This window comes from Nanorana parkeri, unplaced genomic scaffold (genome assembly GCF_000935625.1).
Source record: "Nanorana parkeri isolate BGI_ZX_2015 unplaced genomic scaffold, ASM93562v1 scaffold20, whole genome shotgun sequence".
NCBI classification, from domain to species: domain Eukaryota; kingdom Metazoa; phylum Chordata; class Amphibia; order Anura; family Dicroglossidae; genus Nanorana; species Nanorana parkeri.
The window spans coordinates 631,071-657,976 of record NW_017306288.1 but is presented as its reverse complement, the minus strand read 5'-3'; the positions used below and the strand labels follow the sequence as shown (position 1 = coordinate 657,976).

The 26,906-nt window shown below is 43.6% G+C and overlaps 1 protein-coding gene across 1 annotated transcript in view; it reads left to right on the top strand.

Moving 5' to 3' along the window:
• The window catches only part of MNAT1 (MNAT1, CDK activating kinase assembly factor), a 107,622-nt gene that overhangs the window by 21,578 nt on the left and 59,138 nt on the right, over window positions 1–26,906 (top strand). The window contains exons 2-5 of the mRNA XM_018562047.1: window positions 4,112–4,264; window positions 7,384–7,457; window positions 9,197–9,300; window positions 12,668–12,808. Coding sequence (XP_018417549.1) covers window positions 4,112–4,264; window positions 7,384–7,457; window positions 9,197–9,300; window positions 12,668–12,808 — 472 coding nt within the window. The remainder of the gene's footprint in view (window positions 1–4,111; window positions 4,265–7,383; window positions 7,458–9,196; window positions 9,301–12,667; window positions 12,809–26,906) is intronic.

The following is a 26,906-nucleotide window of genomic DNA, read 5'->3' as shown; positions in this document are numbered from 1 at the left end:
TAGTAAACCAATCACATTTTAAGATTACTGTCAAATTGTCAGAAATAAGTTATCGTCTGTGCGCATTGCCTTGTGAATTCTTCTCTAGGACATTTCAGCATTCAATTTCAGGCTTCTTGCTCAATGAGAAATTATATGTCGATCAAGTGTACAATAAATGTATAGCTCCCCCCCCCCCACCCCTCCAAGTAAGCTACGCAACATTAAATTTACGAGTCATTGAATAACCAGCTGCCTGTCCGATTATAATTGAGGCATGCTTCTTTCGTACAAAAATCACAAAAATGTACGCACACACGCCTTGGAAAATAAACATGCAAAAACCTGTTTCTTGTTGATCTTATTGTGCAAATGTTGTATTGGTTCACTTTGAAGTAGTCTGTAGAACATTTCCTTTTACATGAGGGCTTTGTGTGCAACCTACGTTTTTGTGCATTTGTAAACTGAACTGAAACGTACAGAAAGACTGTCAGCTCACTATTAGTTTATTTGGCACTATAAGTACAACAGTAACTCTCCAGCAACGGGAGCGTAAAATACTTGGCACTTTGTACATCATAATGGGCTGTGGAAACCCAATGTAATTTCATCAAAAATACTGTTTATGGGGGAAGCTGCTCAGCACGGCACCATTACAGGACCCGGAAGTATGCTGTCAGCAGTGTAGTAGCTAATGGGCCTCGTGTACTTACATTGAGCCAAGCTGGACCCTTGTAAATGTGCATAGTACTTTAAACCTGGAGTTCAGCTTTAGGCTTTTTACAATGATAGACCGTCTGGATTGCCCATTATGTCCCCATACCTCCATCACAAGACTAACAAAGTTATCATTATTACCAGTCCTCTTATAAACCAGCATGGCTTCAAGAGATGACTATAGTTTGCTTTTACCTTACCCATGAATAGCTAGGAACTGAACAGATGAAAGAAAACTGTAAGCTTTATATCATTTATCTTCTAGAATTTCAAAGTTCCTTTCACTTTGACACTGTGCACAGCCTCTTCCTGGTCCTTCTCTAGTGACATCACACAGATTGGTCTTTCCCCAGTGACATCCCACCTCCAGCATATACACATTGGCTTTTTTCCAGTGACATCCCACCTCCAGCATATACACATTGGTCTTTTCCCAGTGACATCCCACCTCCAGCATATACACATTGGTCTTTTCCCAGTGACATCCCACCTCCAGCATATACACATTGTCCTTTTCCCAGTGACATCCCACCTCCAGCATTTACACATTGGCCTTTTCCCAGTGACATCCCACCTCCAGCATTTACACATTGGCCTTTTCCCAGTGACATCCCACCTCCAGCATATACACATTGGCCTTTTCCCTGTGACATCCCACCTCCAACATATACACATTGGCCTTTTCCCAGTGACATCCCACCTCCAGCATATACACATTGGCCTTTTCCCAGTCATATCCCACCTCCAGCATATACACATTGATCTTTTCCCAGTCATATCCCACCTCCATCAAACACTCTCCAGTTTCTGAGTTGCGTCTAAAAAACAGAAATTAAACCGCTCGACTTGCAAACATTGGATTACTGTAATAATGGAAGCCATGACAAGTGGAAATAGAACCAATCAGATGCTTGTTTTTCATTTCTAACATTAGAAAAATTACCCTTGGAATGTGGTTGCCACTGAAATCACCTGTAGGTTTCGCTCAGTACCTGTAGAATAGCCTCGTGGAAGTAAGTTGTTATTATTATTGTACAGGATGATATAGCGCCAACAGTTTGCGCAGCACTTTACAATAAAAGGAAGACATTACAGTTGCAATACAATTCAAGATAAGATGGTAAGGAGGGCTATGTTATCAGTGTTGGTGCTGATTTGACAGGTTCACATCCAGTGACATTAAACCCTCAGATCTTTTAACATAAAACAATACTGTAATGTGTGCCTTACTGTAATCCATGGTTGTTTCCCTTCTCTTTGCTGCTCTTCCTTTTAAATCTGTATCTGTTCTCATGCTGGGCAGAACTTCTGTTTTGCAGCAGACTGCCTTGTCTCTTAAAGGGATACATGGTGTCTGTGTGTAGGTTTGCAACCTGAGCCAGCACTACAGGAAGAGGCACTCAGCTGCAAAGGGAAGTTCTCCCCCAGCATGAGAAGACTTGAGGATTTAAAAGGAAGAGCAGCTAAGAGAAGGGAAACAACCATGGATTACAGTAAGGCACACATTACAGTATTGGTTTATGTTAAAAAATCTGAGGGTTTAATGTCACTTTAATGACAAGCTCAGCACTCTGTATATAAGGTGCTGCCTAGGCAAGCTGCATGTGCTTTGTTTAGAGGATAATTTAGGCTTATAGTATGTTTGCGACCTTTTGAAAAGAGCAAAAACTGCTTATTTGCAATTTCATGTTATATACACGCAAAGTGAGAGGAAATACAGGTGAAACTCGAATAATTAGAATATCGTGCAAAAGTAATTGCAGTAAGTGCTGCAAAAGGGGCCCAAACCAAGTACTCAGTACATATGCATGCTTGTACTTTTCAGAGGTCCGATATTGTTCTATGTACAATCCTTGTTTTATTGATTGCATGTAATAATCTACTTTTTTGAGGTTGTGGATTTGGGGTTCTTGGGGTTTTCATGAGCTGTAAGCCATAATCATCACAATTATGACAAATCATGGCTTGAATTATCTTGCTTTGCATGTAATGAGTCTATCTCATATATTAGTTTCACCTTTTAAGTTGCATTAGTGAAATAAATGAACTTTGCACGATATTCTAATTATTCGAGTTTCACCTGTATATAATTTTTACATTGGGCAATAGCTAGAACAGAAGTGGACAAATTCAGGAACCAGTCTGTTCAATCCAGGAGACAGCAGGATTGTTTAGGAGGCAGCTCTATTGAAGACAACTAGAGAAAACCTCAAATTTTGGGCACTGTCATGATTAAGGAGCACTGGCAACCTGGCTCCTGGGATTCGTCCAGCCCTGGGTTAGAATCCAGGGCTGGACTTTCTGAGATTTCCATAACTCTGCCACAGAGCACAGCCTTGCCTGTCGGAGCAAGGGACCCAGTGTTTCTCTGTTGCAGGCATGCAACGCTTACAGGCATTGTCTCTTCCCCCAACCTGTGATTGTAAAGTGAAAGGAGAAGCAGCAGACTGATGAGCTCATCTCTCTGCCACTGTGCTCTCTCCTATTACCATGCTCCTTGTTAGCACATGAGCTTTACTGACTGGTTTCCTGTGCTCCTTCTCTCTCATCCAGTTTATGTTCTGCTGTACATTGGACTACATTTCAACAAATACATTTAAAGTGTAATTAAAGGTACAACCCCCCCCATACGATTAACTTATGCAGGGCGTCCCGAGGGCGGGTGTCAGCGAGTGTCACCCCGGCGTGACATCACCACGCGCGTGCGTGATTAACTTATTGATCCCTGCCGGCGGCCATCTTGGTGATGGACGCCAGCAGAGAGAGGAGCGTACAGTCACACGGTGGGATAAGGTATGCTTCTGGGTCCACTTCTCCCGAAACTGTGGGGAATTTTCAGAGGGGGGTGACACCAAGATGACTGTCAGTCATTTTGGTGTCACCCGGGTGCAGGCCGCACCCCCCTTGTGATGCCTCTTGATCTGAACAGCTTCTTCCTTCCACTCGTTTTCCAAAGTCCTTCCAGAGTTGGTGCCGGTCTCTGATCCATCGCAGACTCCTCGGGTCCCACGGTGTCTGTCCGACGTGCGCGCTCCCTGGAGCCCGGCTGCGTCTATTCAGCTTCTGTGTTGCTCTCCTCCACTCCCATCTGATGCTCTGGACTGCGTATGCGCCTGCCCACACTTCCTCTTTCACAGCGTTTGGGAGCCAGAACTTTTGCAGCTGGAGCAAGTTACGCTGACACAGGTAAGTTTGTTGGCATTTGCCAACTTTCTTTTTTTTTTTTTTTCAAAGTTGGGACATATATCTACCGCTTACTAGCAGCAGATATATTCCAGAAAAGAGACTTGATTTCTACTGTAATGATGTATTATTGAAAACAGAGCTGCGTTCATTTGTGCTTTAAAGAAGTTGCCATTTCTTGTTAGTGAGCTATATTACGTTTTTCTCATTTTTCATTTTCTTGTTGTCCTAGGTGTGAAAGTTGTGTTGAGTTGCTCTTTGCTCGAGGTTCCGGTACTTGCCAGGAATGCAACACTCCCCTCCGGAAAAGCAACTTTAGAGTGCAGCTCTTTGAAGACCCCACAATCGATAAAGAAGTTGAGATCCGCAAAAAGATCATAAAAATGTGAGTGTTTCTTCTTGCTCATTACCTTCAGGGACCAGGTAGGAATAATATGTTATGAAGTAAGTGTATCAAACATGTGATCCTGTTCTGCACAGCGCTAGTACGTGCCTAGACACTCTGCTGTCGCTTACTAAATATAGTCTTTCAGTCATTAACTATATTTAGGGTGACATCGGTGGTGGACAGCAGGTGGACAGTTCTGAGAGTTGCAGCAACGCAGGGATCTTTTCATTGTTGCGCGTTAGGGAAGTTAAGCGGTGGTGCCAGCAACCAGGTCCAACTGTTTATCCTCGATTGTATTGTCTGCTATCACTAGGTTAAGTTGGCCATATACCAGTATAATTTCATTTAGAAAAAAGTCATTTTCGGATGTTCGATTTTCTGATAGGTAATGGGGTCAAAATTGATTGTTTTTCAAACCGTAATGACAAAAAAATTGAGCAGGTTGGGACATTTTTCTCCAGCAAAATTTTAACACTAAATGTGGTTTTTGTTGGGTAAACTCTATTGATTCCTTAATCAAATGTTAACACCAAATTAAATTTCAAACAACATTTGGCAAGTCCCTGATAGCATTATTGAATGTTCTGATCAGATTTGTTTCTATGAACGTTCATCTAAGAATCTACCATCTATGGTACCAGTATGGCCAGCTTTAGACCTGCTGTGCTCAGACTTGATTTGAATGAATTGTTTTCAATAGGGCAGCACAGTGGCGTAGTGGTTAGCTCTTCTGCCTTGTAGCAATGGGGGTGCTCGGTTCATATGCCGGTCAGGTCACTACCTACAAGAAGTTTGCATGTTCTCCCTGTGCTGGTGTGGGTTTCCTCCCACACTGCAAATACATGCTGGTAGGATAATTGGCTCCTGTCTAAATTGGCCCTGGTATGTATACATGTAAGATAGGGACCTTAGATTGTAAGCTCTTTGAGGGCAGGGACTAATGTGAATATGCACTGTGTAAAGCACTGCGTAAATTGTCAGTGCTATATAAATACTAGGGATGTACCGATACTAGTATCGGTGCAGATACCGAGTATTTGGTACTTGTACTCGCCCAAATGCTCCAATACCTTCCCTGATGCCGGAACTTTCGATCAGAGGAAGATTTCCTCTGGCCGGCAGCGCCGTAGGGGAACATAAAGCCAGCTTTCCGGGCAATCAGGAAGCTGGGTAGTAAGTAATGACCCTCCTCCTGGCTTCCTGACTGGCCAGGAAGCCGGCTCCTAGCTGATTGGCTGGGAAGCCGGCTTTCTAGCAAATCAGCATGGAGCTAGGCAATCAGGAAACTGGTCGGCGGGTCATTACTGATTGCCGTCTCGATGCTCATGGGCTTGGAAGCCCTTTTCCCGGCCAATCACAATCAAGCGAGCTAAACAACATGGAGACGGCCTCCTAATTGCCCAGGAAGCCGACTCCATGCCAGTGGAAGCACCGTTATCTGTACTCGGTATCGGCAGGTACTGAAAGCAAAATATCGGTATTCATACTAGATACCAGAAAAAAATGGTATCGGTGCATCCCTAGTAAATAAATAATAAACAAAATCCATCCTCTGACTGCTATGTCGTATAGTGATATAGGCCCAGTGACGGGAACCGCAGACTGCAAAGGAGGACCAGGAATTTTTACATCTTTATTTTAGTGACCGAGACGCATTAGGCATTGTGTACACCTTAAGGAAGAACTCCGGGAAATATTATTCTTAACTCTTGCAGTGGGGCTACCCTCGCACTCCAAACGTTAAGTGCTCATTTTCGTTTAGGACAAAGCAGTACTCAGTTTTGTCCCTAGACAAAACTGAGTACTGAAAAAACCAATACCGGCGCCTCTGGTTGCAAGATGGGCTGGTTATGAAGTTTGTTTAGACACTCAAAGGGCAGCTCTCACTGGTCAAAATTTTCATTTGCGTGTTTTACAAATAAATTACCCTTTTACACTATGGAGGCGCTCTGTCTTGTCCCTTGTTTCCTAAAACTGAGTACTGAACACTTAACCTTTGCAGTGCGGGATAGCCCCACTGCAAGAGTTAAGAATTATTCTGCCCATAGTTAAACTTATTTAAACTGACTTTCATGTTATGGGTGGGAGATTTGGCTAGTCTGAATTACCTACTGGGTCATATATATTTCAGCGCCAGCAAGAGCTTCACCTTCAAGTTTGTGACTCCACCCTCGTAGGCATCATGCAAACAAACAGAAAAAACTACAAGAGTTAAATGCTCCCTTTTTATTAGGGAAAGAGCAATAGGCATCTATAGTTTCCTTATTCTTCGCTCCATTGGCAGCGGTTGCCCTCCTCCGCTCTCCAAAACTCTGGGATGTGGGCAGGCCCTTGCTGTCCTTGCATTCGTTGCAGGATTGCTGGTGCTGCATTTTACATGATGACAACGAGAATGCCTGCGACCAGTGGAACAGCCAACGGAAGTGACTTCGGAGGAACAGCGGTAGTGAGGAACAAGATAAGTATAGGTGCTTATAAAGCCAGCATTTAACCCTTGCAGTGTGAAGGGGATGCCCACTGCATTTTTACTTAACCCGGAGTTCAGCTTGTATGGACAAAGCAAAGGTTTCCTTTTTACATCCAATCCGATTCTACTTTTCAGTTTAAAAGCGGCACTAGAAAGATGAAAGTATTGGATTGCTCTGGCCCATTTCTGTCAGATACTTGTGTGAATGAGGCCCAAGAGAGAGTGCCTGTCTATAAAAGCTATTGAGTTTCAGGCCATGGAGGGGCCACATCCGTCTCCACGTTCAGTCACTTTCACGGAGTGTTCTAAATTTACCTCTGTGTATAAATCTGTCAGAAGGGAAACATGCATATAAATATGTGAAAGGTGAGCTGGGTTCATGTAATGTACTAGGTTGTAAATACTAGAATTATACCTGTATGTGAATACCCAGGTCCTCCCAGGGTTTTACGGTAATACAATGTAAGAAGAGAAGAGATGTAATGCATCCTGCAGTGTTTTTCCTTTCATATGACAAATAGCACTAGGTAGTAACACCTCACGTTGAGAAAATATAATAAAACAAATTTATATCGATCAGATGTCCATTAGCTAGCACGGATGTTGCTGAATTATTGAATTATGTTTAAATATCTTTCTTTCTTGGTAGATATAATAAGCGTGAAGAAGACTTTCCATCTCTGAGAGAATACAATGATTTTCTGGAGGAAATTGAAGAAATAGGTAGGTGTGTCTTCAAGTTAAATAACAAAAACAATACTTCTAGCTTTTATGAAACGTCATCTAAATTGGGTCGGTCTTTTGTGGGTGGAGGGATGAAACTCAATCCTCTGTTGGGTTGGGACTGTTGACAGTGATAGAACGTATTTCCTTCTTGTTAGAAATATGTGCTGAATGGAGCTGGGTCATGTTCTAAAATATAATCGTCTACGAAAGCCATGACATGAAATATCTAAATCTGACTGCTTTCTGATAGCTGGATATCTAAATCCTTACCCAAATGTTATAGGTCAGCCCTTTGGTATCACCGTTAAAAGAGAACAATGGGGAGAGTGAAATACACTCATCCTCTACGTTCCTCCATCGTTGACTGGAGGGGCACACAGGGGAAGGGGTGGGTACAGCTGGCTTTGACTCTAGAGAGGCAGAGCCAACTGTCAATCGGGTAGCTGGGAGGATCCCTTCAATATTGCGGGGATCCTTCCCAGCTGCAGCATGATAGCCAATAGCCCGCTATATGCTGAGTTTTGTGTCACAGGAGGACATTAGTAAATGTCCTCCTGTGACCCAAAAGAGAACTAATGCCAAAAAAGGTTCGGCCATAGATCTTCTTTTTAAAGCTGAAATATAGACAAATTGAAAAAAATGCAGTTAGGCATTCATTAAGAAATCAATGTATTTTAAATAAACCTAATACAAGTATTGGACACTATCTCAATATCAGTCTCCTGTAATATCCTGTAGAGCAATTATTCTGGCCATACACGGCTTGCATTTCAGCAGATTCCAGCTAAATTGGCCAAAATTCAAGCAGTGGCTGGCCCTGCAAACACCAACCAGCTCAACAAAAGTTGTATGGAAGATTATTGGCCGAGCAGTTACTGCATCCTATCTGATGTAGCCCGAAGTTCTTTAGGCTGTCATGGGTGTTGCAGCTGCAGGTATGCAATTGCCAGCACTGGAGATTACTGTTTAGCATGGATGGAGAGAAATGTAGTCATGTATGGCCTGCTTTAGGCTCTACTGCAATGTTATTGTGCTGGAAGTGAACAGACCTTGGAAGGGGAGAGGTCTGAGTGAGCAGAGAGAAGACCTTCTCTCTGTACTGCTTCTTCATTATCTAGTCGGCAAGCTGGGGCAGTGTCGTGGTCCTGCTGTAACTATAGTGGCGGTCCAAGACCCGGTTATGCTGTCTGGCAGGGGTGGTTGTAGAAGGTTGCCATATATACATCTCAATTATGTATGCAGGAGTTCTGGATGGAATGACTTTATCTCTAGCCTCCTGTAAAGAAAAGAATTATTACTTACCTGTCCCAAAGCTCGCGTCACAGATATTTGCTCTATAGAAGGGATATTCATATGGTGTGTAAAAAATCTTTAGCATCCTACTCTTGTGGGTATGCCAGATGCCTGGTCCCACTCTGCATGATGTGATTTCATCAGCCACCTCCTATTTCACTACAGCGCAGAGGGGTACCAAGCATCTTATGCACCCACATGTGTCAGTTGCTGAAGATTTTTCATTTTGTTATGGCTCTACTGGAGAGCAATGATTAGTGATGGGACGGGTCAGTGTTCTTTTCTTTACAGGCTGGCCAATGTATTTATTTTGTAACTATCATTCTTTCTTTCTTCTCAGTCATAAGACTGCAGGAAACGCAATGCGTCACACCTGATGTCTTTTTTATGTTTGTTCAACAATAATAAATTTGCTTCTCCTTCATTTTTTCTTACTTTGCCAGTGTTCAACTTGACTAACAATGTTGATCTTGACGACACCAAAAAAAAACTCGATATGTATCAAAAACTGAACAAAGACACAATCTCAAGAAACAAAGTAAAATTGGTTAGTATTGAAGCATATGGTAAGCTTTTCCTGTTGTTTGTTTGAGATTTGTCTTTAGCTGTTACATGTGATGGACACTAGGAACTGACTAGCAAGGCTGAAATATTGAATTTCTAATGATAGCGTAGCAGGGAACGGCAGTGTTATGATCCTGGAACTTTACATGTAGGATCAAGGGATCAGCCAGCTGTTTTCCTTTCTCTCATTTAGTTTCATGGTTTAAAGTACTGTGCAGGGCTTACATGTTGTCTGATGATCCATAATAAGGTACTACTCTCTACAGTCATTTTACTTTTTTTATAAAGCAACTTTGATGCTTCTCAAAGTTCTAAGCAGTGCTCCGCTTTACAAAGGCATCATGTGTAAAAGTTTGTTGCTATGTGCATCATGTATATTTTAAGTCCTTGGTACTCAACTGGTGGGTCGTGACCCAGAAGTTGGTTGCGACCCTGTGTTCAGTGGGTTGCCACTTGCCTTACTTTTTTCTAGGTGAGAGGCTTCTCAGCCTCCCCCTAGTGCAGCACTGTCAGTTCTCGCACCAAGCAGCCATTCAAAATATGCTGCCCGGTGCCGAGTGTCAGTCTGAGGTGGGCTGGAGCTATGGCCGCGAGGGAGCTCCATCCATAGATTCATAGATTCCAGCTCCCTCGCATGTCCTGTAGAGGTGCCTGGACCGGAGTGACATCACATTATGGCTCCCGTCACCTCTACAGGGTGCGCAAGGGAGTTGTACAAGCAATGCACATATGGATGAAGCTCTGTCACAGATCAGCAGCCCACACATGACCCCAGGCTGAGGATCTACTCCAGTTCTCGTAAGGTAGGGAGACTGGTTGGATCTTAAAAAACAAAGGAAATTTTTTTTTTGGGAGTGTGTATGAGATTTTGCCAGTAGTTGTGTGTGTCTGTCAGTGTTTTTGAGGGCCCGTTCACACTAGTACAGTGCGATAATCGAACAGTCCTGTGCCATTACCGCACTGTACCACGCAACCTACTATGCATTTTGGTGCGGGAGGTGCGTTGCCTTTCATTTGAATGGCACCCCAAACGCACCTCCCACCCACAGTTCAATCGCTCACACCTGAACACAATGCAGTGCGTTCGATTGCAGTGCGACTTGGGTCGCGACATAATGAAGAAGGACAAATGTGGGTCCTGAGGATACCACTGCTTTAAATCACATTCGAGCTGTCCTGTACAAGTATAAAAATAAAGTTGTGATTGCTGGTAATGTTGTGATTACGTGTAGTAAAGACACGTACATTTCAGGTTAGAAGACTATCTTCATAATCTTTGACAAATCTTTGGGGCAAGGCTTACATGACAATTTTGAACACCTGTACCATATGCGTTTTTTTTCCGTAATCTGAACCCAGTCACTAAAATCTCCTAAAAGTTTTGCATTGTTCAACTGAAATGTAGTTTTCAGTCTCGTTGATAATGCAGCTTTCTTAAAAAAAAAAAAAAAAATCCAGGTGGTCAAGGTCCTTGTTCATACACTTCCTGTTTTTGGTCTGATACACATACACATTCCGCAGGCATGGTTTACCATTGCCACTGTCAGGAAGATGACCCTGAGCAATGACGTATAGCTGACACTGGAGCAAATGCATGTTGATAGGAAGCTGCTGAAAGAGACCGGCAACACTGAGTGCAGTTAACAGATTAAAAACTGAAATTAGTATTTTATTTAAAAAAAAAATACATGGCTATTGTTTGACACCCAGGGCTTTAGCAAGCTAAATGTCATCCAGTTATGGTTTCTACTTTAACATGTACTTCCACTTCTGCAGTCAAATATGTTAACAACCCCACTGTATGTTTCCTATGTGTTCCTGTTCACACAGCATACTGAAATGTATTGATTAACTTTTGAGATGTTTTGTTGCAGCAGGCAACATGGCTGATTCCCAGTTTTTCTCAGCACCTTCACAGTGATCTGTCCTAATAGAAAGTCTTAGGACTGAAGTTGGCAGATTGTGTATCTCTCATTTACTTCATTAACATTTGAATGCAGAAGCCAGTGTTTTAATTCTTTATCCCATCATAACCCCTCCTAACATTACAAAGATGGAGAAACAAGTAGAATTGTTAACCCTTAAGAAGCCACGAAACCATAAACCAAATAAAAGCAATTTAAACTTCTTTTAGCTTATGCTGTGTGAATGGGAACATGTAACAAAAAGAAAATAGGTGTTTTTTGGCTGTGAAAAGTGGATTTACACTTCTTGATTAACCTTCTTTGATTGCTGACTGCCTGACAAATGATTGGGCATTTCCTCTGCATATATCTCCTAAGAAAGTCTTTGCCCTTCAGGTAGTTCCATGCTTCAGCTAGTGCAGACCTCTCTTATGAGACCACTGGGTGATAATTAGGGATGCACCTATACTGATACTAGTATCTGTGCCGATACCGAGTATTTGGCCAGTACTCGCCCCAAGTGCTCCGATATTTACCTCCGATACTGGAACGTCCGGTCATAGGGAGATCTCCCTCTGACCGGCACTGCTGAGGGAGCATTGAGCTGGCTTCCTTTCCAATCAGAAAGCCGGCCAGTCGATTATGACCTGCCTTCGGGTTTCCTGATTGGCTAGGAAGCTGGCTTCAGTTGTTGCTAGGCAGCCTGGCGGCACGTAAAGACCTGCCTCCTGGCATCATGATTGGTCAGGAAGCCAGGCTGCCTAGGAACAAGTGAAGCCGGCTTACTAGCTAATCAGGAAGCCGGGAGGCCGGTCAGGATGTGCCGCCCTGCTTCCCGATAGGGAGCCTGCTTTACTTCTTGCTAAGCAAACTGGCTTCCTGCCCAATCAAGAAGCCGAGCAGCATCTCTTGACCCGCTGCCCGGCTTTCTGATTGGTCAGGCAGCCTCTGCAAGTGAGGCCGATGTTCTTTCGATAGAACACCTGCTTCCCAGGCAATCAGGAAGCCACGCCACGGGTCATGATTTGCCGCCCGACTTCCTGATTATCAGGGCACACGGCACCGGTATTGATACTCGGTATTGGCGAGTACTGAAAAAAAAAATATCGGTACTCGTACTCAAATCTCAAAAACCAGTATCGGTGCATCCATAGTGATAATCTTTGCTGGACTGCAGGTATGAGTTGGTCAGAAAAGGGAAATCTGGCACATAACTACATGACCAGTGAATCTCTGTCCATTTGTCTTTCCTGTTGATTTATAGCACAGGTAGTCAAACCATGTAACTATTATCATTTATACTTTAGTCGTGCATTTTTGTAGCCAAGTAATGGTTGATGAAGCATTTCCTGCATAGTCAGAAGCATTGTTCAGAAACTGTATATATATTTGTACTGATATATGGTAATGATATTGATAAATATCTGTATACTTTGACATAAATAGACAAGGGAGCAGGAAGAGCTAGAAGAGGCCCTGGAAGTTGAGAGGCATGACAATGAACAGAGGAGGCTTCTTCTACAGAAGGAAGAACAACATCAGCAAAAAATGAAAAGAAAGAATAAGCAAGAATTGTTGGATCAGCTGGTAAATATATATATTTGTGTTTTGCTGTTAGAAGCATCTACTTTACTTTTAAAGAGGAACTGAACTGTGGATACTGTGGCCAAAGGCAAATGAGAACAGATGTCCAGTCACTAGTATTGCCTGTGCACATCCTGCAGCTACACTTTTCTCCTTAACATGCTTTGTTCTGTAATGGTGGCCATTTTGGTGGAGAAGCATGACTTGGCTTCTTTATGTCAGATACACCCCTTCATGACTGTTGATCTGATGACTGGTGGGGTATTATTTAAGAAGCAGCAGGGAACGTACTCCGATGCATAAAGAATGAAGCAGAAGCAGGGAGATCCTTGCACTGAAGATCTTCAGGTTCAGCTTTATCTCCAGCATGAAGTACAGTAGTAACCACACCAGTTCTTACAATCACATGAGACTAGCAATCAGATGCAACTGTGCCTTGGATGATCGTACACTGCTGACTGCAAGACAAAAATAACATTTATCAGGGTACTGCTTAAGCACAATTAACATGATTAGGTGTTCCCTTTAGACAGCAAATCTTCATTTTTTGAGCTTATGTCCACTGTAAGTGCCTTAGTTTAGCACCAAAATGTACAACGGCAGTAAACAGAGGACATTATTAGAATCGCAATACAATGAAACTATATAATTGCAAGGTTTTTAAGATGTTCAGGGCCTTAAATGATTTTCACATGTGACCCCCTGCTAGGCATGTTACCTAAATTGCTGATTCAAAGTAGATTACTTGGCCAAATGGCCATGTGGGTGATGGCCCAAGCATGAAATGCGTTGTTTGTCCAATGGCTGCCTGTTGATTGTTTTGAACCTCTATGAGCATGGTCAGACATAGAAGGTGCACTTCTGCAACAAGTGTGCACTGGATGGTCTTTTGCATTTGGTACCTTTTTGTAAACACAGCCTTGGGGTATTGTTTTCCCCACCAAGGAAGCTGGGGATCGAGCGATTTGGGTGTGACTCTCTATAGACATATACATGCATGCTTTTGTGATCTGGGCAAGTAAAAAAACAAACCTTGGGCTAGAGCCACATTTTATGATGCTATTTGTACTTCCACTTGGAAGTACCTACTGTCACTCTGTACAGTTTGTTTCTAAAGCTTATTCTAATGACAGATTTCATTTAAAGGAGAAGTATTGGGAGAGTAAAATGTACCCTTCCCAATACTTAGAGCCAGTGTGACACTGCAGGTGTCACATGCTGGCTCTGTAGATCGAGAGCTGAGCAATCACAAACTGCTGATCGCTCAGCTCACAGTCTTCCCCCCGCAAAAAGCGGTGACGGTCAGTCAGCGCTCCTCGCTGGAAGGAGAGTAGCGGGCAGTAGCCCACTATCTGCTGACTTTGGGTCACAGGAGGACATTAGTAAATGTCCTTCTGTGACCCAAAAGAGGACTAAAGCCAAAAAAACGTTTGGGTTTAGTTTTCTTTTACAGTAGAATTCAAGTTCGGATACAAATCTGTCGGGGTGCTGTCAGAATACAAAGGAAACGGCAGGAGATTCCTTGATCAGTGCTCATAAGCATTGAATGTGTTCTGATTTCTTCGATCAGCCGGCGGGTTGAATGAAGAAAATAGAAGCATTTATACCCTTTAGACGCCAGCTGTAATTTTTAAGGAGCCAAAGTGTACCGGGCAGAGTTACACTAGTTGTAATGCTACCGCGCTCGTGCCGAGGAGGGGTGCCCGCCTTTTTGGGTCTGGTTCGTAGTACTTGTACGTACATTACAGGAAGTTGGCTCTTGTTAGATTTTCAGACGAGGGGTGCCCACCTCTTCTAACGGGTCTTGGCTCTCGTTACTGTGGTAACCCTGTACACGTTTTTTGTATTCACCCTGCAACAATGCCTCCGAAACACAAATGTGATGCAAGTGCTGGCGATACAGCAAAGAAAAGAAAAACCACCCCCATGGAGAAAAAGTAGAATTAATAAAGAGATCAGAGAGAGGTAAAACTCCATCATCCATCCAGCAATATTTTTTTTTGTTTCGGTTAGTATCGTGTCAGGTTAGAGCCACTGTGAGGTTTTTACTGCTGTCTGTATCCTCATGAGAAAGATTTAATCTCGCTTCCTGTCCTTGAGACAACAGGAAGTGAGAGAAAATCTAACCCTAGGAAGGGAAATTCACTCCTATAAGAGTGATCATGGGAAAAAGGTGTCTCCACGGAAGCTTTATCACCAATCCTTGTTTCCACGACAACCCAAATTTTTCAAAATTCAATTGTCACAGGGACAGAAAGTGAGGTGAAATCTTTTGAACAGGGGCACACACAGCAAATCAAACATTACAGGGGGTTAACCCTTCCCTATGTTAAATGTTTTTGGCTTGAGTTACACTTAAAAGAAAAATGTACCTGTTCCAATTAAAGTACTGTGCAGGGCTTACATGTTGTCTGATGATCCATAATAAGGTACTACTCTCTACAGTCATTTTACTTTTTTTATAAAGCAACTTTGATGCTTCTCAAAGTTCTAAGCAGTGCTCCGCTTTACAAAGGCATCATGTGTAAAAGTTTGTTGCTATGTGCATCATGTATATTTTAAGTCCTTGGTACTCAACTGGTGGGTCGTGACCCAGAAGTTGGTTGCGACCCTGTGTTCAGTGGGTTGCCACTTGCCTTACTTTTTTCTAGGTGAGAGGCTTCTCAGCCTCCCCCTAGTGCAGCACTGTCAGTTCTCGCACCAAGCAGCCATTCAAAATATGCTGCCCGGTGCCGAGTGTCAGTCTGAGGTGGGCTGGAGCTATGGCCGCGAGGGAGCTCCATCCATAGATTCATAGATTCCAGCTCCCTCGCATGTCCTGTAGAGGTGCCTGGACCGGAGTGACATCACATTATGGCTCCCGTCACCTCTACAGGGTGCGCAAGGGAGTTGTACAAGCAATGCACATATGGATGAAGCTCTGTCACAGATCAGCAGCCCACACATGACCCCAGGCTGAGGATCTACTCCAGTTCTCGTAAGGTAGGGAGACTGGTTGGATCTTAAAAAACAAAGGAAATTTTTTTTTTGGGAGTGTGTATGAGATTTTGCCAGTAGTTGTGTGTGTCTGTCAGTGTTTTTGAGGGCCCGTTCACACTAGTACAGTGCGATAATCGAACAGTCCTGTGCCATTACCGCACTGTACCACGCAACCTACTATGCATTTTGGTGCGGGAGGTGCGTTGCCTTTCATTTGAATGGCACCCCAAACGCACCTCCCACCCACAGTTCAATCGCTCACACCTGAACACAATGCAGTGCGTTCGATTGCAGTGCGACTTGGGTCGCGACATAATGAAGAAGGACAAATGTGGGTCCTGAGGATACCACTGCTTTAAATCACATTCGAGCTGTCCTGTACAAGTATAAAAATAAAGTTGTGATTGCTGGTAATGTTGTGATTACGTGTAGTAAAGACACGTACATTTCAGGTTAGAAGACTATCTTCATAATCTTTGACAAATCTTTGGGGCAAGGCTTACATGACAATTTTGAACACCTGTACCATATGCGTTTTTTTTCCGTAATCTGAACCCAGTCACTAAAATCTCCTAAAAGTTTTGCATTGTTCAACTGAAATGTAGTTTTCAGTCTCGTTGATAATGCAGCTTTCTTAAAAAAAAAAAAAAAAATCCAGGTGGTCAAGGTCCTTGTTCATACACTTCCTGTTTTTGGTCTGATACACATACACATTCCGCAGGCATGGTTTACCATTGCCACTGTCAGGAAGATGACCCTGAGCAATGACGTATAGCTGACACTGGAGCAAATGCATGTTGATAGGAAGCTGCTGAAAGAGACCGGCAACACTGAGTGCAGTTAACAGATTAAAAACTGAAATTAGTATTTTATTTAAAAAAAAAATACATGGCTATTGTTTGACACCCAGGGCTTTAGCAAGCTAAATGTCATCCAGTTATGGTTTCTACTTTAACATGTACTTCCACTTCTGCAGTCAAATATGTTAACAACCCCACTGTATGTTTCCTATGTGTTCCTGTTCACACAGCATACTGAAATGTATTGATTAACTTTTGAGATGTTTTGTTGCAGCAGGCAACATGGCTGATTCCCAGTTTTTCTCAGCACCTTCACAGTGATCTGTCCTAATAGAAAGTCTTAGGACTGAAGTTGGCAGATTGTGTATCTCTCATTTACTTCATTAACATTTGAATGCAGAAGCCAGTGTTTTAATTCTTTATCCCATCATAACCCCTCCTAACATTACAAAGATGGAGAAACAAGTAGAATTGTTAACCCTTAAGAAGCCACGAAACCATAAACCAAATAAAAGCAATTTAAACTTCTTTTAGCTTATGCTGTGTGAATGGGAACATGTAACAAAAAGAAAATAGGTGTTTTTTGGCTGTGAAAAGTGGATTTACACTTCTTGATTAACCTTCTTTGATTGCTGACTGCCTGACAAATGATTGGGCATTTCCTCTGCATATATCTCCTAAGAAAGTCTTTGCCCTTCAGGTAGTTCCATGCTTCAGCTAGTGCAGACCTCTCTTATGAGACCACTGGGTGATAATTAGGGATGCACCTATACTGATACTAGTATCTGTGCCGATACCGAGTATTTGGCCAGTACTCGCCCCAAGTGCTCCGATATTTACCTCCGATACTGGAACGTCCGGTCATAGGGAGATCTCCCTCTGACCGGCACTGCTGAGGGAGCATTGAGCTGGCTTCCTTTCCAATCAGAAAGCCGGCCAGTCGATTATGACCTGCCTTCGGGTTTCCTGATTGGCTAGGAAGCTGGCTTCAGTTGTTGCTAGGCAGCCTGGCGGCACGTAAAGACCTGCCTCCTGGCATCATGATTGGTCAGGAAGCCAGGCTGCCTAGGAACAAGTGAAGCCGGCTTACTAGCTAATCAGGAAGCCGGGAGGCCGGTCAGGATGTGCCGCCCTGCTTCCCGATAGGGAGCCTGCTTTACTTCTTGCTAAGCAAACTGGCTTCCTGCCCAATCAAGAAGCCGAGCAGCATCTCTTGACCCGCTGCCCGGCTTTCTGATTGGTCAGGCAGCCTCTGCAAGTGAGGCCGATGTTCTTTCGATAGAACACCTGCTTCCCAGGCAATCAGGAAGCCACGCCACGGGTCATGATTTGCCGCCCGACTTCCTGATTATCAGGGCACACGGCACCGGTATTGATACTCGGTATTGGCGAGTACTGAAAAAAAAAATATCGGTACTCGTACTCAAATCTCAAAAACCAGTATCGGTGCATCCATAGTGATAATCTTTGCTGGACTGCAGGTATGAGTTGGTCAGAAAAGGGAAATCTGGCACATAACTACATGACCAGTGAATCTCTGTCCATTTGTCTTTCCTGTTGATTTATAGCACAGGTAGTCAAACCATGTAACTATTATCATTTATACTTTAGTCGTGCATTTTTGTAGCCAAGTAATGGTTGATGAAGCATTTCCTGCATAGTCAGAAGCATTGTTCAGAAACTGTATATATATTTGTACTGATATATGGTAATGATATTGATAAATATCTGTATACTTTGACATAAATAGACAAGGGAGCAGGAAGAGCTAGAAGAGGCCCTGGAAGTTGAGAGGCATGACAATGAACAGAGGAGGCTTCTTCTACAGAAGGAAGAACAACATCAGCAAAAAATGAAAAGAAAGAATAAGCAAGAATTGTTGGATCAGCTGGTAAATATATATATTTGTGTTTTGCTGTTAGAAGCATCTACTTTACTTTTAAAGAGGAACTGAACTGTGGATACTGTGGCCAAAGGCAAATGAGAACAGATGTCCAGTCACTAGTATTGCCTGTGCACATCCTGCAGCTACACTTTTCTCCTTAACATGCTTTGTTCTGTAATGGTGGCCATTTTGGTGGAGAAGCATGACTTGGCTTCTTTATGTCAGATACACCCCTTCATGACTGTTGATCTGATGACTGGTGGGGTATTATTTAAGAAGCAGCAGGGAACGTACTCCGATGCATAAAGAATGAAGCAGAAGCAGGGAGATCCTTGCACTGAAGATCTTCAGGTTCAGCTTTATCTCCAGCATGAAGTACAGTAGTAACCACACCAGTTCTTACAATCACATGAGACTAGCAATCAGATGCAACTGTGCCTTGGATGATCGTACACTGCTGACTGCAAGACAAAAATAACATTTATCAGGGTACTGCTTAAGCACAATTAACATGATTAGGTGTTCCCTTTAGACAGCAAATCTTCATTTTTTGAGCTTATGTCCACTGTAAGTGCCTTAGTTTAGCACCAAAATGTACAACGGCAGTAAACAGAGGACATTATTAGAATCGCAATACAATGAAACTATATAATTGCAAGGTTTTTAAGATGTTCAGGGCCTTAAATGATTTTCACATGTGACCCCCTGCTAGGCATGTTACCTAAATTGCTGATTCAAAGTAGATTACTTGGCCAAATGGCCATGTGGGTGATGGCCCAAGCATGAAATGCGTTGTTTGTCCAATGGCTGCCTGTTGATTGTTTTGAACCTCTATGAGCATGGTCAGACATAGAAGGTGCACTTCTGCAACAAGTGTGCACTGGATGGTCTTTTGCATTTGGTACCTTTTTGTAAACACAGCCTTGGGGTATTGTTTTCCCCACCAAGGAAGCTGGGGATCGAGCGATTTGGGTGTGACTCTCTATAGACATATACATGCATGCTTTTGTGATCTGGGCAAGTAAAAAAACAAACCTTGGGCTAGAGCCACATTTTATGATGCTATTTGTACTTCCACTTGGAAGTACCTACTGTCACTCTGTACAGTTTGTTTCTAAAGCTTATTCTAATGACAGATTTCATTTAAAGGAGAAGTATTGGGAGAGTAAAATGTACCCTTCCCAATACTTAGAGCCAGTGTGACACTGCAGGTGTCACATGCTGGCTCTGTAGATCGAGAGCTGAGCAATCACAAACTGCTGATCGCTCAGCTCACAGTCTTCCCCCCGCAAAAAGCGGTGACGGTCAGTCAGCGCTCCTCGCTGGAAGGAGAGTAGCGGGCAGTAGCCCACTATCTGCTGACTTTGGGTCACAGGAGGACATTAGTAAATGTCCTTCTGTGACCCAAAAGAGGACTAAAGCCAAAAAAACGTTTGGGTTTAGTTTTCTTTTACAGTAGAATTCAAGTTCGGATACAAATCTGTCGGGGTGCTGTCAGAATACAAAGGAAACGGCAGGAGATTCCTTGATCAGTGCTCATAAGCATTGAATGTGTTCTGATTTCTTCGATCAGCCGGCGGGTTGAATGAAGAAAATAGAAGCATTTATACCCTTTAGACGCCAGCTGTAATTTTTAAGGAGCCAAAGTGTACCGGGCAGAGTTACACTAGTTGTAATGCTACCGCGCTCGTGCCGAGGAGGGGTGCCCGCCTTTTTGGGTCTGGTTCGTAGTACTTGTACGTACATTACAGGAAGTTGGCTCTTGTTAGATTTTCAGACGAGGGGTGCCCACCTCTTCTAACGGGTCTTGGCTCTCGTTACTGTGGTAACCCTGTACACGTTTTTTGTATTCACCCTGCAACAATGCCTCCGAAACACAAATGTGATGCAAGTGCTGGCGATACAGCAAAGAAAAGAAAAACCACCCCCATGGAGAAAAAGTAGAATTAATAAAGAGATCAGAGAGAGGTAAAACTCCATCATCCATCCAGCAATATTTTTTTTTGTTTCGGTTAGTATCGTGTCAGGTTAGAGCCACTGTGAGGTTTTTACTGCTGTCTGTATCCTCATGAGAAAGATTTAATCTCGCTTCCTGTCCTTGAGACAACAGGAAGTGAGAGAAAATCTAACCCTAGGAAGGGAAATTCACTCCTATAAGAGTGATCATGGGAAAAAGGTGTCTCCACGGAAGCTTTATCACCAATCCTTGTTTCCACGACAACCCAAATTTTTCAAAATTCAATTGTCACAGGGACAGAAAGTGAGGTGAAATCTTTTGAACAGGGGCACACACAGCAAATCAAACATTACAGGGGGTTAACCCTTCCCTATGTTAAATGTTTTTGGCTTGAGTTACACTTAAAAGAAAAATGTACCTGTTCCAACTTGCATACAAACTCAACTTCAGAACAAACCTACAGAACTTATCGTGTTTGTAACCCGGGGATTGCCTGTACTGTGTACTGTCCATGCCTCCTATCCAATGTATTATTGCAGCCGTTTCACATAGAAGTTTCATTTGGGAGCTGTAGCTTGAGCACATTCCATTTAAAGAAATGTAATTATTTCTAGTGAGACCAATATTTAGAAGAGTAGATGAATGGAAATCAGGGAATGCACTGCCTAGGATGCACTGTTCAATCCAGGCATTCTTCATGCTTTTAATTGATTTAAGGTGCATTAGCTGCTGAGAAGCCAAGTCATTTATTTACACAATTAAAAATAGTTCTTGGATGGTCACGCCTCTATCCATTTCACAATTACCCGTTCGACTGGGCTCCACTGTAGCAGATAAAAAGCTTTAGTGAGTTATTGAGTTTGGACAATGGGGATTTTGTGACATTATCTCTCTGCTGGCCTCCATACTTCGGTGGTCCTGAAACCGACACCGTCACCGCCAATAAAAAGGGATATTTTTTTTCTGGCTTTCAGGCTGCTGACAGAATAGTTGCTGTATTCTCGTATTTAATGAATAAACTTCTTTAAAATCCATGAGCTAGATGAAATAGACTCCTTGTGTCCGCCTTATTTTGCATGGCTGAACTTGGGGAAATTACTGCAAGGGGTAAATGCTCATTTTTGCCTAGGGTACCATTAAAAAGCACCTTTACTTATCTTAGCCCTCACTCCCCTGGCAGTCAGCGCTTTCCTTTTAACTATCAAATTCAAGAACAGCACCAGCACACCAATGTAACGTGAAATCAGTCCATTTAATGACACAAAATTGTCATCCTAATGCAAGCGCTTTCGGGGCCTCGCAGGGTCCCCTTTATCAGGCTCAGAATGACAGGATACAGCACCCACCTGGAACATACAGGTTATACTTTTAAACTAGGGATGCCGAGTATTTGGGCGAGTACTCGTGCTCCGATGCCTAGCCCAATACTTCCTGTATCAGAAAGCCGGGCATCGCATCATTACACGCTGCCCGGCTTCCTGATCGGCTGGGAAGCCGGCTCCATGCTGGAGCATGGAGCCGGCTTCCTGGCCAATCATTAAGCCGGGCAGCGTGTAATGACGCGCTGCCCGGCTTACTGATTGGTCGGAAGCTGGCCAATCAGGAAGGTTCACTTCATGACGAGGGAGCATGGAGCCGTTGCACAGCGGCCGGCTTCCTGATTGGCCAGAAAGCCGGCTCCATGCTTTCTCGTCACCTAGTGACGAGAAGCATGGGGATGGCTTCCCTGCTTCCCGGTTCATCAGGAAGCCAGGTGGCGAGTTATTACACGCCGCCTGGCTTCCTGAATGGGACTTCCGGTACTCGGTATTAGGTATCAGCGAGTACCGGAAAACAAACTTCGGTACTCGATACCGAAATACAGGTATCGGTGCATCCTTACTTTAAACCGGTAAGGAGTGCAGCAAGATGCATCTGTCCTGTCATTCTGACCCTAATGAAGGGGACCCTGCGAGGCCCCGAAAGCGCTTGCATTAGGATGACAATTTTGTGTCATTAAATGGACTGATTTCACGTTGGTGTGCTGGTGACGTTCTTGAATTTGATGTTACTTTACGGTGCCATCCATGGTCATTACAAGCACCCACTTGGAACATACAGGTTATACTTTAAACTGGTAAGGAGTGCAGCAAGATACATCTGTATATTCTTTTTCACTATGATCCTTTAGATTGTGGGGGGGCCTGCGGCGTCACAATGGCAAACCTCTGGTCTTGCCATGTCGCAGTGCGACTGCCGGATAGATTTCTGTAAGGAACTGGCTTTGGGGGACCGGTTTCACATACAGAAAGAAGCCTGCGGAAGCAAGAGGTAAGGTAAGTAAAGTGCTTTTTAATGGTACCCTAGGCAAAAAAAAAAAACATTGAACCCTTGCAGTGCGAGGGTAGCTTTGTAATATCTCCGGAGTTCAGCTGTACAGGTTCTGTACAATGGAAACAATGCTTTCTTCAGAGAGAACTTGTGTTTTCTTTTGTCATATCACTTTGAAGGATTAGTAATGGAATGAAAGAACTCTGGGAAAAGTTATTATTAACCCTTGCAGTGGGGCTACACCTGCACTGCAAGGGACAACTGCTCGTTTAGTACTAGGGAGGAAAATTACAAAGTTATACTCACCTGATCCTTGGAGCCAGCTTGCTTTTAGACCGGTCCATGGAGTCCCTTCCCCTCCAGGGCAGCGGTCCAAGGTCTTAAATGATCACGTTATATACACAGTGTATAGGACGAGAGGCCACAGAGAAACATACCATTAATGTAGCGGAGGAGGAGACAGGCTAGAGGGGGCGCTATGAAAGCTGGCTGGCTCAGAGGATCGGGTGAGTCTAACCTTATTTTCCTCCCTAGACCAAAATGAACACGTAACCCTTGCAGTGTGGTGGTAGCCGCGCTACAAGGGTTAATAATAATCTTCCCCGGAGTTCTGCTTGAAAGCTAAGCTCCATCCAGATGTAACATTTAGTATATTTTAAATGCAGCTAATATAAGTACCTGCATTTGGTTTTATATTAGCTTTCTACTATACCCCTGTACAGCAGTATTCGGACTGAGACAGTGAAGGACAACTTTAGCAGTCTGTTGCAGTGCACATGTACCGACAGGGAAGCTGAGAAGACAGATGAAGCTCATTACTATAAAGATTCTGCCACATTGTCTTCATTGAGGGCTTGTTTTGATTTGATCTTTGCTGTAGGGCAGTTTAGAGGATCTGCCTATACAGTCTGTTAGGGGTGACTGGACCATACAATTTCATAAACAGTTTTATTAATCATTTCTGCTGCAGGTATTGGAGCTCTGTATATAGCAGCTTGCTTGCAAATTTGAAGAAACACTTCTGACAGGATATAAATGAATTTGAAAATTCAGACAGTGTCAAGATGTATGAAGTTTTTGTTATGATCTCTAGTCTGGAAGTGGATTAAAATTGCGTCTCACCCGGTATGCATAGATTTTTAATGATGCCTAGGTTGGTGCGACAGATCCGTGGCTACATGCAGTGATGGAGGAGCTTTAAGCAATTGGCTTGTTCTGTTTTACAAATATTATTACTGAAAATAGAACGTGTTTCCACAGCGCGCTCTTCTAAAATTCCTGCTTTATAAACATTTCTTAAAGGGCAAATCTGAGGGAGTCTAGAAAGTGAGGCTGCACTGAATAGGATAAAATGTCCTACAGTGCAGTGAAGGAACCATGTTGCTGTGTCTGCATTTGGGACTTGCAGCATGTGCTTAGTGCATTTCCACTGTAGCAGTCACATTGCAGGAAACCCCTCTATATGTTTGTTATGTGATCCTATTCACACCGCATACCAGAAATATATTTTTTTACCTTTTAGATGTTTTGTTGCAGGAGACCAGGGGGAATCCAGGTTTTTTTGAGCTCCTCCAGGGCCTGTTCACACTGAGTCTGTGCGGTAATGACACGTACCACGCAGCACACCTACTGCGTGTTCACAGTGCAGGAGGTGCGTTTCACTGTCATTCATTTGAGTTGCACTTCAAACACACCTCCTGCCTGCAATGCGATTGGTCATGCTGCAGTGCCACAATACTGTGCATTTCCATGCAATTAAAAAAAGCAGCACATGCACTCCTTTTAGTCGCACGGCACCGCAACACACGGTATTGTGTTGCAGCACGATCAAAAGCATTGTGGGTGGGAGGTGTGTTTGGGGTGCAATTCAAATGAATGGCAACGCACCTCCTGCACTGTTAAGTACGTTGCACAGTACTGTGCATTAATTGCACATAACCATGCGATTAAAGGAGAACTATGGGGTCAGGGCTTTTCCCCATAGTTCTCCTAAGGGTACGGGAGAACACAAACTAGCGTCCTCCCGTCACCCAAAGCTCAGTATATCGCGAGCTACAGCTCGCAGTATACTGAGACGCTGCAGCCGAGATGGATCCCGACATTACTGTCTGGATCCACCAAGCTGCGTGAGTGACAGCTGGCTCTGCCTATCTAGAGGCAGAACCAGCTCCCTCCCCCATCCGTTCCGCCCGTCAGCGCTGGAGGGTTGGACAGGGGAGGGAATCCCTGCAGTGAGCTGTGAGTGACGGTCACGGCTCTCTGCAGGGACAGGATTGAGAAGTGAGCGAGCGACGGTATGTGTTCGCTCACTTCCCAGTCTATTGAGCCGACCTGTGACAGTTTTATTGTCACACGTCGGCTCGAACTATGAGGATCAGTGATTTTCACTCACCTCATAGTTCTCCTTTTAATGCATGGACCCAGTATGAAGGGTCCTCACAGTGATCTGTCCTTTGTAGATCTGTCCTGATGTAAAGACTTGGGACTGAAATTTGAGGATTGTGTTTCTCTCATTAATTTAATTAACATACAGTGGAGAACTAACATTACAAAGAAGGAGAAGCAAGTAGAAATGTTAACTCTTAAGAAGCCAAGACACCCTAACCCAAGTACAAGCGATTTAAAGTGCAAGCATTTGTAATTTTTTTTTTTAAAGCTATGCTATGTGAATGGAAACACGTAACAAATATAAAATAGGCGTTATTCCAATTTGGCTGCAAAAGTGGAAATACTTGTTAACGCAGACCTGTCATTGCGCTAAATTTTGTAGAATGATAACAGGGCTGACAAACAAAATGCCTAGATGTGACAGCAGGAGCCGGAGAACTATGGGGTTAAGTCTTTTCCCCATAGTTCTCCTTAGGGTAACGGGATGACACAAACTAGCGTCCTCCCGTCACCCTAAGCTCAGTATACCTGCTCGCGGTATACTGAGATGCCGCATCTGAAGCTGATCCCGACAATTATGTCTGGATCCGCCCAGCTGCGTGACTGACAGCTGGCTCTGCCTATCTAAAGAGAGAGCCAGCTGTACCCGCCCCCTCCCCCGTCCGTTCCGCCAGTCAGCGCTGGCGGATCGGAGGGGGGAATCCAGCCCCTCCCCTGTCATGGCAGAGAGCCGTGACAGGATCGAGAGGCGAGCGAACCCGGTATGTGTTCGCTCACTTCCCGATCTACTGAGCCGACCTGTAACAGTCTCATTGTCACAGGTCGGCTAGAACTATGAGGTGAGTGAAAAGCACTCGCCTCATAGTTCTCCTTTAAGGGCCCATTCACATCCAGATCATCACCAGATCAGATTGTTTCCGGACCCAAAATGCATTCCAGATCTGGTCCGGAAAATGGTGTGAACCTGCCTTATGGAATTTTTACCTCCTTTTCCCCTCTTCCAGTTAACACACAACAACATTGTAACTTTGCAGCAATCCGTAAGGTGAGAGGCTCCAGCAGCGACTGATCTGTTTCGTGAACACAGCCATATGTTGCACATGCACCAGGATTTACATGATTGTGTCTGGTATCTCAGATCTAGATGTGATCCTGGATAATGGCTGGTAAAGATGGTGCCATTCATCTGAAGAGAAAATCAGATGAAGGCCTTGTCAGGGGGAGTACTGTGATCTCTGTGGGAGGTAATAAATATCTGTAATCTTTGCACTTACTCATGACATGGCATATGTGTGCTTAACATAAAGAAATACTGTATATCTGATACCAGAGTCACTTTATTACATGCAACTGAGCAAATATAGTTAGGTTGGCTGACCCTTTAGTTAATAAACTCTGGGGGCATATTTGGGGATCTTTTTGTTTGCACAAATAGAAGTCACTTGTAACTTTTTTGAGTTTCATGAATGATTCTCAACTTAGTTTCTTTAATTTAAAGCAAAAATAGTATAAACTTGTGGTGCTTTTGTTGGCCATATAACTATCCTCCGTTAGGTCCCATGCATGCATATTAAGGGGTGTACAATGTAAATTCAGGCTTTTTGATCCGTGCCTGGGAAGCCCAGTTGCTGCGTACAGCCACGAATAGACACAAATGGATGTACATGGGTATACACCGATACTGGCGTATACCTATGTATAGCGTATAGACATAGACACAGTTCATATGCCATACGTGGGTATGTGTCCATGGGTGCTTGTACACAGCACCCGGCTTCCCCA